Source organism: Haliaeetus albicilla, chromosome 6 (genome assembly GCF_947461875.1).
Source record: "Haliaeetus albicilla chromosome 6, bHalAlb1.1, whole genome shotgun sequence".
NCBI lineage: Eukaryota > Metazoa > Chordata > Aves > Accipitriformes > Accipitridae > Haliaeetus > Haliaeetus albicilla.
The window spans coordinates 10,297,600-10,310,920 of NC_091488.1; the positions used below are offsets into that span (position 1 = coordinate 10,297,600).

The 13,321-nt window shown below is 40.0% G+C and overlaps 1 protein-coding gene across 2 annotated transcripts in view; it reads right to left on the bottom strand.

Annotated features, from left to right (window-relative positions):
- The window catches only part of LOC104325112 (amine oxidase [flavin-containing] B), a 55,587-nt gene that overhangs the window by 20,624 nt on the left and 21,642 nt on the right, over window positions 1-13,321 (bottom strand). For both annotated transcript variants that reach the window (XM_069784988.1, XM_069784989.1), the window contains exons 4-5: window positions 1,489-1,593; window positions 634-725 (exon numbers count right to left, since the gene is read on the bottom strand). In XM_069784988.1, coding sequence (XP_069641089.1) covers window positions 634-725; window positions 1,489-1,593 — 197 coding nt within the window. The remainder of the gene's footprint in view (window positions 1-633; window positions 726-1,488; window positions 1,594-13,321) is intronic.

Sequence of the window (13,321 nt, forward strand, 5' to 3'; positions counted from 1 at the left end):
TACAGCAAGGCAGAATTACTGTTTTCTTTTCCTTCAGTGCGAAGAAAACCAATCAAACTGTTGTTGAATGGCAAGTAAAGAAAAATTGCTTTGATGTATACATAAAAACAGGAAGCATTTTCAGTTTCCCTGTGTGGTATATAGTGCAGCAGTTAAACAACAGAATGATAGGTGTTAAAGTGATTTAGTGCTATTTCAAGACAAATGTTATTTTTATAGCACTTTGGTAAAATCAGCTGGTCCAGCACAGAATAAATGGGTGTTGTTCCATCAAAAGTTTCATTCAAAAACCTGCTGTAGCCAGAGCATTTTTCTCTTAAAGGTTAAACACACAGTAAAGAGAGGGAAAGTGCACATAACAGATGAAGTTACTACCCATATCTTCAGAAGTAACCCTCCCCAAATTTTCATTTTATCTTTATTTAGCCTAAAAAGTTATGGAAATATAACAGAATCTACTGTGTGTGCTGACAGGTGTTGTGGTCCATTATTACAAGATTTTCTCACCCCATTCCTTTAAAATAGCTGCATTCTAGTGGTAGTTATATCTGTTTGCAAAGCAGTAACGCTTATTTGGAGCTCTAAGGTATATAAATATAAGCTATTGTATTTCATATTAAAAGAGTTTCTTACTTTGTCCAGCAAATTTTATCTATGAAGTCTTGCATAGTCATTTTGTCCCATTCTTCTGCATGTGGAGCCTTCCATGGGGCTTCGCTGGGAATCTAAGGAGACACAAAAGAGCGTTCATTAGCAAATGAATGAATGGCATAAGAAAAAGACAACAAACACAATCAATCACAATCCATCTCATCTTTACATGGTAATTCAGCCTGCAAATTCCTGGCAGGTAATACAGCGAACTTAACAGAGGATGCTTTTAGGTTTTTTGTTGTTTGTTTGCTTGTTTTAAGATCTTTTTTTTTTAGATTGAAGAATACAGAATAATTTTAGAGTTAAGAACTTTGCCTAGAAAGGCAACATACAGTGCTGGGGAATTTCTCTGAGTTATTCCATATCTCTCCCATTCATCTATGCAAGTAACAGCAACCTCTTCTCAAAGTCTTGTGGCTCAGTCAATGAAGAGCATACACAACTGGTAACTAAAACAGACAAGTTGAATTTGGGGGTGGAGAAGGGCATACACTTGAGGTCTACCAGCCTCTTAAAATATTACTTACCCAATCGTCAGGCAAAGTGCTAAAGATCACAAGCATAAACCCTAATGTTCATATATCCAGAAAAATGAAGGTATGACTGGAGACTCAGCAGCATGGCCTTCAGAAGAGCTTGCCAGGATGCCACTTACACATGTGCTCTGACCATCAGTGCACACCAAAATGCATGGCATGATGCTGCTCTTGCCATCACCAGGTCTGTTCAAGCTAGGGCAGCTTTGCCTATCTGCATCCTACTCCCAACTTCACTCTGCCCCTCACAGAGGCAAAGCCAAGCTGAGACAGTCTGCTGCAATTCCTCATGCCGTACCTCCTTTCCCATTTCATCCATGGTCCTCCATAGGTTATTGTAGTCCAGGTAGGCCAACAGATTCCACATAGGAGGGAATGGACCTTTAAAGGGGTAAGACCTACCCTACAAGATAAAAAACAAACAATAACATCATAAAAACTAAATACAACCATAATCTTGGCTTCCATGTGCAGAAAGCTGCACCAAATGGTTAAGTGTTCACTGCACGAAAGCACAAATCTAATCAATACATGTAACAGCTTCTGACAGATTGTGTCTGTGTATGCACGCAGAGCAAGAGGCAATGGGCACACACTGAAACACAGGAGGCTCCTTCTGAACATCAGGAAATACTTTTTCACTGTGAGGGTGACCGAGCCCTGGCACAGGTTGCCCAGAAAGGTTGTGGAGTCTCCATCCTTGGAGATGTTCAAAAGCCGCCTGAACACAGTCCTGGGCAACCAGCTCTAGGTGGCCCTGCTTGAGCAGGGGGGTTGGACCAGATGACCTCCAGAGGTCCCATCCAACCTCAACCGTTCTGTGATCCTGTTATTCTGCATGTGCAACTTAAGTGTGACACACAGCTGAATTAAGTCAGTTGTGTGCAGAACTTACACTGCCTTGTATCTTCAAAGCTTTATACTGGGCGTTTCTGGGCAACAAAATGAATACCCTGCAGTAGAGTCACTAAGATCAGACCAAAAAAATGAGACAGAACAGCATTGCTCAACTGGGATGAAAAATTGGCTATTTTTTACCGAAAAAGAGAAACATATGTTACGTTTTTTTCTCCTAGAGGTTCATGAAAAGACTGAACTGTTAATTGTATTTAGTGGGGATTTTTTTCTTTCAAAATCAGACAAAAGCAGCTCTGATGAGCTTTACTATACATTAAAATCATAGCTGAGAGACCTTCCTGGAAAAAAATGGTTTCAGCTAACCTAAAAATCCCCAGCCCTACAGAAAATGTAGCATTTACTAATAATGACTCATTCTTCCAATCCAACACCTCTGGCCATAAATTCCAGAGAGCGATAGTGTGGCCAATACAAATGTCCCAATTACATCATTATATATCTAACAGTTATTTTATATATCTGTATGTCTGCTACTAGATATTCAGAAAGTCTAGCTTAATTAAGAGTGGAAGACAACAGGTAATTTGTAGAGCTATTTTATTTACATGGGATTTCCCTGGCTGACTATATGGATGGCAGCATAATAGCTTTAAAAATTCACAAAGAAATGCTCATTAGCATTACGTGGTTACTTATTTTTCCACAATGCATTCTGGACACCATAAAACAGATAAATAATAAAGGCCATATTGTGTGTCACAGCTGATTTTTCAAAACTTATATTAAATTATGTATTTAAGAGGGCACTGCATCAGCATGAATGTCAATTGGTAGAAGTACCAACTTTTAATAGATAATTGATGCAATGCCACACCAATCCATCACTAAAAAAATATTTACACTGGCTTCAAAAGAAATACTGCCTCAAGATTTAATATTTAGAACCACGTAACAATAATAACAACACTGTGTCTTCTTGAGCAGAAGTATCCAAAGACCACTTACACAAAGAAGTGTCGGGCTAGATTTGATTTAGCCTCTATTAATAATGTGAAAGAAGGGACAGAGAGCACATTATGCAAATCTGCAGGTGTTTGCAAGCACCAGAAGAGACAGTGAGAGGACACAAAGGGATCCTGAAAGACTCAAAACTTGGTCTGGAAATAACAAAATGAGATATAACCTTGAAAAATGCTGGCTAATAACTTCGAGGACTTCCAGTTCAAGGAGAGAGATACTTAGAAAGCAGTAAGGACAAAAAAAAAAAAAAAATCAAACCTAAGAATAAGAGAAAATTAGTTTACAAAAAACCCCAACAGGCTAGAGAAAGTGAAGAAAAAACTGGTTTTCACCTAGTCTTTGTACAGACGCAGGACTCTAATGGAATCCTTGTCAGAAACACCAAGGTAATGGAAGTTAAGAAGAAACCAAAGTGTGGGAGGAAAGGATTTGATTCTTTGGTACATGGACATATGAAGAAGTAGCTGCAAAACAACTATTTCATTTTGCAGTGCTTTTGAGGAGAGATTAGGGTTTGTAAAATGCCAAAACATCAAATTTTAAAAAGTTTTCAATCAGAAGTTTTGTCATAGCCAGAGCAGATCTCCAGTCACTTCATGAGCCAGAAGCACATTGGTTGAAAACCTAGCATTTCCAATTTAAGAATGGACATTATAGTACATCTTCACAAATACTCTAGAAAATGGAGGTTTGTTTTTTTCTTTTTCATTCAGCATGGAGCAAAGGACATTTCTACAGCTCTTGTGCTCAACCATATGAAAATACATTAAATTGGGATCAGGAAAACATATCCCTGTAGATAGATATGAACTCAATGAGTATGTTTCATCAGAAGCATTTAGTCCCAATATGGACATTTGGGTACTATTATGGAATCTCTTAACATGAAATTAATTTGACCTGGGGCACACCTTCATACTCTGCTGCCAAAGGGCTATGAAAGAAGAACAAAAGCTCTCAGACTGAGTACCTTCCCATCCCAGCTAGTAACATCTGAACCATGTTGGTAATTACCTTTTAGCCTTTTGGGCACATTAAAATTCCATAACCAACTCCTACGGCAGCAAGAAGTCAGTTTTTACTGTGCCTTCTTCTGAACACTGGAGCCACCCTTCACTAGTGTAAACGCCGTGTAGGTATTCCAGGGACAGAGCATATCAGTTTGGTTTTAAGTACCTAGCATTTCCCAGATTTAGATTTATGAAACACGTATACTGCTATGCTCAAGAAAACCAGGACAGCATCAGAATGGGTTATTCCAATTATTGATTTTGTTCTCAGCTTCCTGCTCTGCCAGAGGCAATCTCAACTGAGTTATCCCCTCTGAGTTAACTCAAGTCTTATGAATTCCCTGTGGTGCTTCCTCATGAGCGCACAGCTAAGAGATACACAAACATATCTTTGTTTTACTATTCTTCTATTTCACTGAATTTGAACTGCAGAAAGGGAAATCTTGGGTATGTCTCTTGTGCAGAAATCTGGGGTGACAAATCAAATAAAGCACAAGAACAACTTCAACCTGGAAAAATAAAAATTATCATCAAAGTTAGGGACTCTCCTGTGAAAGTTACTTTCAAGAGCTCCTAAGACACTACCTAAGGCCTTATCCTTATTTCCTACATGGACAAAACTCCAGGAGCTGTCAATCAGAATTTTGTTTGAGAAGAGATTTCAAGACTAGGCTCTACACAGAAACAAAAATAGCACCACCAAAGAAAGACTACACATAGCTCTGAGTAGTTTCCAACAAACTGAAACATTTCAGCTCTACTTCTGATGAATTTGCGCTTTTGCAAATACAACAACCTTTTTAATACTTAGGCAAAATTTGCCTATTTCTATCATACTGCTGGGAATAGCATTCTCCGTACCTCCTGGTGCTGTATAATCTCTAAAGGAAAACAAGACACAGATAAAAAATATGCCCCAGATGCACAAAACATTTCCTTTTCAAGTATTTTTATACCTAAATCAGAGCAGTATAAAACCAGCCATAATAACCACCCCTTCTGATCATTTCACATGATATTTCAACACCAGTACTATAATGCTCAGAAGTGTTTCTTACCTTTTACTTTTTTTAGGGCTTAATAGTATTTAATACAGGCGCATATATATATATATAAACTGTTTCACAGTGCCACTTGGAATGCTTCCAAAAACAGAACACCAGCATCAGCACTTGGAGGTCTACCTGCTATTGTATGGGTCACTTGCTGGTTTGCTACTTATGAAGGCTGTTGCTGCAGTATGGGCTAAAGCATACTGAAGAAGCTGAAACTATAGGCAGGAAACTCATGCAACCCAGCTGCCTCAGGAATAAACAAACAGGGAAATGAGAAATCCAGTGTTTGTCACAAATATTACAATTCCCAATAGATTTTCTCATCCATCTGTTTCACATCAACTAATATTTGGCTTAGTTACACTGGACCCATGTAATATGAGTAGAAATAGAAATAAACCTTCTGCACACATCAGCTCTGTTTCAGGTCACATAGCTGACATAAGAAGCAGGTTATTACAGGGGGAAAAAACCACAGCGTGGCAGCTGAATATCAGTAGCCACTTGAATATCAGGCCCAGCACTTGGGAGGGCATAGGGACCAGATCCCCCACACTTTTTCCTGTGAGGGTGAGAGCGAGTGACTGGTTAGCTGAGAAAGGACACACTCTGCCAGGAAACACCACTATCTCAATGAAGAGTGGTATCTCAGGAGAAAGTCTGCTTTTGCATGCATAAGATAACTTTATGCTCCCCTAAACATTATGTACCCAGGTAGCGCCCAAGTGGGATGCAGTATTGTGAATCGAAGCCCCTGGTGCCAATGATCCGTGCATTTTTTTATAGCACGGTATAAACATCTTATAAATATAGTCAGCTTTCATTGGAAGGAACGAGATGGTGTGGTGCATTCTCTGCATCACTGAATGAGCACAGATATTCCCTCAGCTAAATCATCTAAACCTTGGAGTAACTGATGCTAACTTCACCAAGATGTCACTCTGCATGTTAATTCAGTTACGTAGGTTTATAGGCACGCAGTGCCCTCTGCTGATTCACAGCACTGGTACATCACACACACCTTGTTCTCTCAACTAAAATCCTGGTAATGTCATTCATATAAAGCACAGAAACTGTAAGATGCAAAGTTGTGAGAAGGAAAACCAGAAACAGAAAAGCATCAGTTCAGGCTGTAACTCAGTACCTGTCTCAGATACTCAGTTTCTCATCTGCTGCCCTGTGGAAAACTATCTTTTTGGTTTCGTTTGCGGGGGATGTTTTGGGGGTGTTTTTTTTTAATCCAAAGCATCTAACAATATGTGTCTTTGGGACTAAGCCTCTTGTGTAATCATAATTCTCAATAAAACATGGCAACTAGTTGGACCAAGCTGAGATAGGTATACAGGCCTACCCAGAAAACTGTTAACAGTGTTGAACTTCAATGAAGTTCCCTTCTTTGAGAAACTGTTCAGGAGCTCATACGCTTAGCTGGTTACTATACTGACAGATATCCTAAAGGTAAAAAGATATATAGGTTAGAAAATCTAAATGCAGCACAAGAAAATCTACATAACTAATGGTGCAAAGCTACAATATTAAGACATGCCAAAATATCCCCCAAATATCTTTTAACATCTAATTTGAGATCATCAGCTGTGGATGCCAGTGTTTTGTGAAATTTGGTCAGCAAAAGTTAATTCCATTTTAAGTGTAGAATAGCCAGACACACTGGCTTGAAACATGCATCCTGAAAAAGAAAGGAGCTAATTGAGAACAATTTGTTTCTGCCATATTATAGAAGTCAAGTCCATCTTCACTCTGTCACAACATCAGTCATACAATCGCTCGAATACTTATCTGCACAAAGGCAGAATGAGAAAAACAACACTGAAGTGATTTAGAAAGAGTAATTGAGGTTCTGCTCTGAATTTAAAAGTGAATATTTATCAGCTGAAAAAAGAGTTAACTAAGACTCCTTCCTACTAGAACAGGGTTTTTTTGTTTTCGGACACTAAAAAAACGCTTTTACAAAAAGCAGCCAGGTGTCTTATCAAGCACAGAACCTGCCAACAAAGTAGATAAAATCAACAGAAAACTTTTCAGTATTTCTAGAATTAGTCTTAAAAAAATCTCCTTCCCCTCCCAAAAGCAGATATATGGGCAAAAATAAATGAAAACACAAGAAAAGAGGAGTTTAATTTGGGAGAAAGCCATCAAATGAGCTCTGCCCACAGATAACATAACCAAGCACACAGGGCACACACACTCTCTCACAACTAAACCACTGTCTTTAAAGTAGAAAATAACACTGGGCTCACTAGTTTTGTTTCTGAGATACTCCAGGTTATTAAATTTCTTACGTTAAAAAAAAAAAAAAAGAAACCTTACATAAAATTTTACAGACATGTGAAACCCAGTATGCTCAGCCAGCTGTTTCTGTATGAAATACACATTTCTCTAATTCTGTTTTTCTGTAGACCTCAATCAGCTTCTCAAGGGAAACAAAAATTAGTTCTTACAATCAGATGCAATTGAAGCTTTTCTCCCAGCAGCCTGAATTAAATAAGCTAGGTGGGAGCACAGCTCCTTTTCCTTATCTCCTAGGGAACAGACCCTGGGGTCTGGGAGGGCTAAAGACTGAGGAAGTTTCTTTCCACTCAGATTTAATTAAGAAATGCATACTTTATTTCCAGTTCATTTTTCTTACTACTTTCATCCTCATGCTACCATTAGGTCACAGCTGCCAGTCTTCCAGTCAATCTTCTTGATCAGTAAACATCCCTTGCAAGACCTTGCTTTACAGTCTCCTTTGACAGAGATCACTTTGCAGATTTGCTGTATGTAATCTTGCTTCTTTTAGGCTGCTGTAATACAAATATTATCCTTTTTTAATTAAAAAAGGCCTAATTACAAACTTCCTTCTTGCAATTACTGCCAGGTGGATGGCACAAAAAAGAAGGAAAGATGCCCCTTTATTTACAGGGCAGGTCCAACAAGACCAAAACAAGACCAGCCTTTCCTATACTCCTGCCAATGCCTGCTCTTCAATTCACAGCATGGAGGATACCCTTTGTGGGAGTCTGGAAGATGCTTTCACCAACCTCAGCCTATTCAATCCTCAGACTCGCTTTTGAGGCTACCAGCGAGTGTGATTAATGACATGGCGTCTTGTGACAGGAATGCCTGCATTGTCATATATAGTAAAGAGTTAAAATAACATAGATCTGCATTCCAGTAATGATACGTGAAACTACCAAGGACCTGCAGTAATTTAAGCATCTTTGAATTTACTCGGCTTCCTTTTCAAGACACCAGATGCCCAGCTTCTTAAAGATTCAGATGTATTCTTCCGAGTTCCCCAAGTTCTTGCTTACAAACTGTCAGCAAAAAGGGGAAAAAACAAAAGATGTGATGCCATTTCGCCTCGCTTAAACTGATGGCAACGGAGACTCTCACAGACTTTTCATTCTCTGACTGCACTCTAATTAAGTTACACAAATAAAAATAAAAGCACTTTTATCTAGTTGTTCAAAAATCCATTTAAGCTGTTACGCTCTATACTACAGACTATGCCAGGAGCAGGAGATACTGCCCTTAGATTTGCAGAGAAGCAGGTCGAAAGCTTAAATAAATCATATTGCTTAGCTTCAGTGCATGTATCACTGATATCACAGAAGAAATACCACCAAATTCTGTAACTTTAGATACAGCAGTCACTTATCCAGCTGCTAATTAAATCCCAGTACAACACGACCATCACATTTTTTATTCATGAACAAGACCACAGCAAACTGCATTTTAATAAGCACAATAGTGCTGAAAATGAATGACACCCAAGAGGGCTGTAAAATTTTTTTCTGCAGATCTATTGTAGATCAGTATGTAACCCAGTAACATTAGTGCAGATTTGTGGTCCTAGTTAAAAGTACTGCACATATAAGACTAAATATTCACCTTCAGTGATGTGCGGCAAACAAGGTTCACATTAGCATTCTCCCCAGAGATGTCGATTGTATATACCTGTACGAAAGTGGTGCTAAACTTGAAGAGGGCATGACATGCATTCAGACACCTCTAGCCAGTGCTGCTGGCAGATGAATGAGTATGAGGAAATTCCATCCTCTTACAGGGAACTTAACTGAGGTAATGAGGTATTGGCAAGTCGCTGTCAAGAACGTGACTAGGCAGGGGATGCTTCATGTTTCACCCAGCATTTTAACCTGAAAAACCCCTAAGGAAACAACTAGCAGGACTTATCTCAGTTATAACCACATGAGGAATGTTTCAGGTGCAACACACTGTCAAAATAGCCAGCTACCTAAGCCAGATGTTAGCACTATCCCCAGTCTGCACTGAGACAACACAGAGACTAAAAGGAATAAGTGTTACTACCACTTTCTAGCAATGATGCTATAATCTGGGGAAATTCCAGGAAGGATTACGGCATTATCCCATAGAAAGTTCCAGTGGAAAAAACATCTGGAAAAAAATTACAAGGACCATCAATGGCAGGGGGCGGGGGTGGTGTGGTCTACCACAGACTAATGACTATATTTTGAGAAACAAGCTTTGTTGGTCTAATGTAGCCAGTAAGCAGTCTCGTTGCCAGTCCATGTTGCCACGTTTTTATGCAAGCTCTCCATCAGCAAAAACAGGATCAGAGGATGTTCAGCTGGCACCACAGCAGGACAAAGAGTAGATCATCCTTACTGTATATGAAGGAATAAAGTTCTGAAAAGATTAATTTGGCAAACAAGTCATACAGAGAAATGTTTCTTTACACTGATTTAGGGTAGCAGAGTAAACCAGTTCCACAGTTACCTTACTTAGCAAAGGAACCTGTGTTACATTTGATAACATTGATAAATTTGTGATTTAAAATGCAGGAAGTTTGCATGGCTATTGGGACTGCACAAAGGAGAAGTGCAATTTGAATTAATGCAGAATGATTAAACCCTCATGATAATTGACATGTTTTCATATTTCAACACTTCTTTCCAGGGTATATGGAAAGATCCTGGACTATATGTACTTTGGCTTGTTTTTCTAAGACAAAAGCTGACTTTTTGGTGAGGAAAATAACCATCACCAGTCAAAAGCTGCAAATCTACCTGTCTAAGGTAGGGCCCTGAATCCTCTCTTGGGCAGCTAAGGAAAAGTTATCTTACTTTAAGAAGTGTTTTACATCTGCCTACGAGTCCAATGGGAGGACTGTTAGGAGATGATGACTTCTCAGATAGTTCTGCTTTTGCTTCTTAAATCTGGATTTATGAAGGTAACTTCAGGTACACTATTGAAAAACAATGGTGTTCAGGCAGTAATTTGCCTACCAAATACGACTTGCAGAGCTATACTAATTTTCTCACTAAGGCTGATGTACCGGTATTTACACAAATGAAAAGAACATACTAATCTCCTTTCAAAGACCATGAAAAAGGCTGCTTAACAAGTGGAGGGAAAGAAAAAAATGTAGGGCAAGAAATATAATTTTGAATTTCTGTGAAGATATCACACACAATATAAGTGAGACCAAAAATATTCTCACAATAGAACCTGACATTAAAAAAGATTAAAGGGGAAAAAAACCACACAACCCAATCAAGTTTGTAATGCCTAATTAGCAGAGACCCACCCAGAGATCAACAAAAAGCATTCTTTTCATTTTGTAGTACAAAGAAGCTGCATATATTACTTGTATTAAAAAGCCTCTAAAATGAATTTAATTAACGATGAAAGGCTTGATTTTGCCTTTGGGTATACGTAAAAACAGCAGCTGATTTTACAAGATGCACTGTGATGCCTGATTGTGTAGCGAGAGAAGAATTAAAACCTTTAGGTTTCATTGCCTCTCTGGGTTCACAGAATTTTGTGGTCCAGAATTTAATTATATTTGACCACAGTCACAAAGCTTGGGTCAGCATGTGAATTCAAATTCACACAGGGCGACAGACCTGTGTATATTTTGGAATCTGTTTTGAGCGCTATGACTTTAGAGTACCGCTTAGATTTCAGGGAGCACACAAGAGCATTGTGCCCTTGCAGGGAAAGCATGGGCAAGCCACATGGCTGAAAGTGAGACACCTGTAAAGAATGTATTACAGATACATGAAATGCAAAAGGCTGAAGATTATTACACTGATTTGGCCACACAACAATGCATATGTCTACTATATAGTGCTCATGTTCCAATCATTTAACTGTGAGTAATTCTTCAACTATGTTAATGCTTTTCCACAGTTGTACACATACAGAAGCAAAAAGGAAATAAAAGATTTAAAATGAATTAAATTAGGAGATTCAAAGGAGGTGCTATATATCTGTGGATTATCTCCTCTTGAAATATTCCAGAGTCACCGATATATATCTCCTCTCTTTACCTCCAGCTTGGCTACCAGGGAGTCCTGGCACACACTTCTTTCCCTCCTCTCTTCAGGAGCTCTCCTACAGGCAGCCACGTTGGGAGCCTGAGCCTACACACTGTCTGACTCCAACCTGCAGGCTCTTAGCATGCCTTGGGAGCTCCTCAGCCAGCAGGTGGGATCTCTCTCCCCTCAGAGACTTTCAACACTTGATTGGGAATGGCCCCAAGCAACAGACCTAACTATGAGGCAGACACTGCTCCAAGGCCAGGGTGGAGTAGGAACCTCCAAGGGTCCTTTCCAGGGCAGCTTTTTCAATGGCTCTGCGTAAGGCATAGTGCCAATCTCATACATGCCTGCCAGCGCTCAGAGCGAGCCACTTGCCTGCATCATATTGCCATGGATGATTCATCCCTCTGGCATATACAAGGACATAACCTGTCATCTATGCGCATCTCTCAGTAGGTCTTAGCACAGGCACATGAGTGCTGGAGCAAGCCCAGGCCCTCAGCCTTCCTCACAGCTTCCCCAGGATCTGTTTGCACAGATGCAAGCATTAACCAAAGTAGCAAGCGCCCCGTATCTGCAGGCTTGGATGGCTTGAATGCCTCCAGAGGCAGAGCGGCTTCCCCCACCTCTGGACTTCTGGATACGAGTCATGCTGCTGTATAGATTCCCTGGACTTGTGTCCTAATGCCTTAGTGACCAATTCAAGGCCCCTTCTATGACCAACTTGCAGACAAAGCCAAGGCATGCTGCTCTCTGCCAGCCTGGGATACGTCACTGAATGCCAGCAAGTCCTATCAGTGCTGGGTGGAGAGTAAAGCTGAGCACCTTGACTCACACCAGCACTCACCGTCCTGGGCTAAAAGGTACCCACAGACAACAGTAAAAGGCTATGCGCAACCTCTGGCAACGCATGCAATAGAATACTTGTGGTCAAGGGGAAGACAGACTGCCCCTGTCAAGAGCCCAAACTTCTACTTTTGTGCCATTCTCTGTTTTCCTCACTCTGAAACCCTGTTGGAAAAAAAAAAAAGGCTGTTTCAACCAGCATAGTCATATCCCCCCACAAGCTGGTTCCTAGACATCCTAAAAGAAAATGGGGTCTGGCTTACCAAACAAGCAGCCATGCTTAACTGGCTGCTGACAATAAATCAGGCCCATGTCTGCTTCAGTTTTGGCTTCAGTGACTTCTGGCAGCATTTTGGAATGCCCCTGTGCTAGGACAGCAAGGTTGTCCTGAGAGCTGGTCATCCTGACTGGCCATGTCAATTGTCTTCTACCATTAAGGTTTCTCTTCATGGTATGACCTCCTATTGCTATTGAGGAGACTCTGAAGGCTAAACAGTGTAAACAAGCAGAAAATTTAGCTTTGAGGATGATGCCAGAGGCACACGAAACGGAACAGTGTGGATGTAGCCACCAGTTCTACCACAGCAGATGTAATTGTGGACAACCACCATAGAAAATCACTTTGAGAACACACTTCTTTTTAATAACAACTGAGTGGAAAAAATATTGGAAACATGACAGAACACCTTTTCTCTGTTGCTGTTCTTAAATCTGTCCATGTCTTCTTTAACCTTTGATCAAAGATCAACTACTATCTGACAAATGTTTTGCTAGTCATTGCACAATGGCTTTTCATACACATATAATGAAACTCAACATTAATTTCCTCAGGACTAACACAGAAAGTTTCCCTTCTGTGGGAGTGCAACACTGCTCTGTGTCAGGAAAGGAGAAAGGATGCTCTTTTGGAGAAAGCATAGTACTAATACTGAGAATATGTGGGCTGTTTAACAGCTTTGCCATAGCTGTCCTGTTTCAGATTGTGAACAGATCATTTAGATCTGTCTCCACAAGAACATTTGATTCCCAGGGCC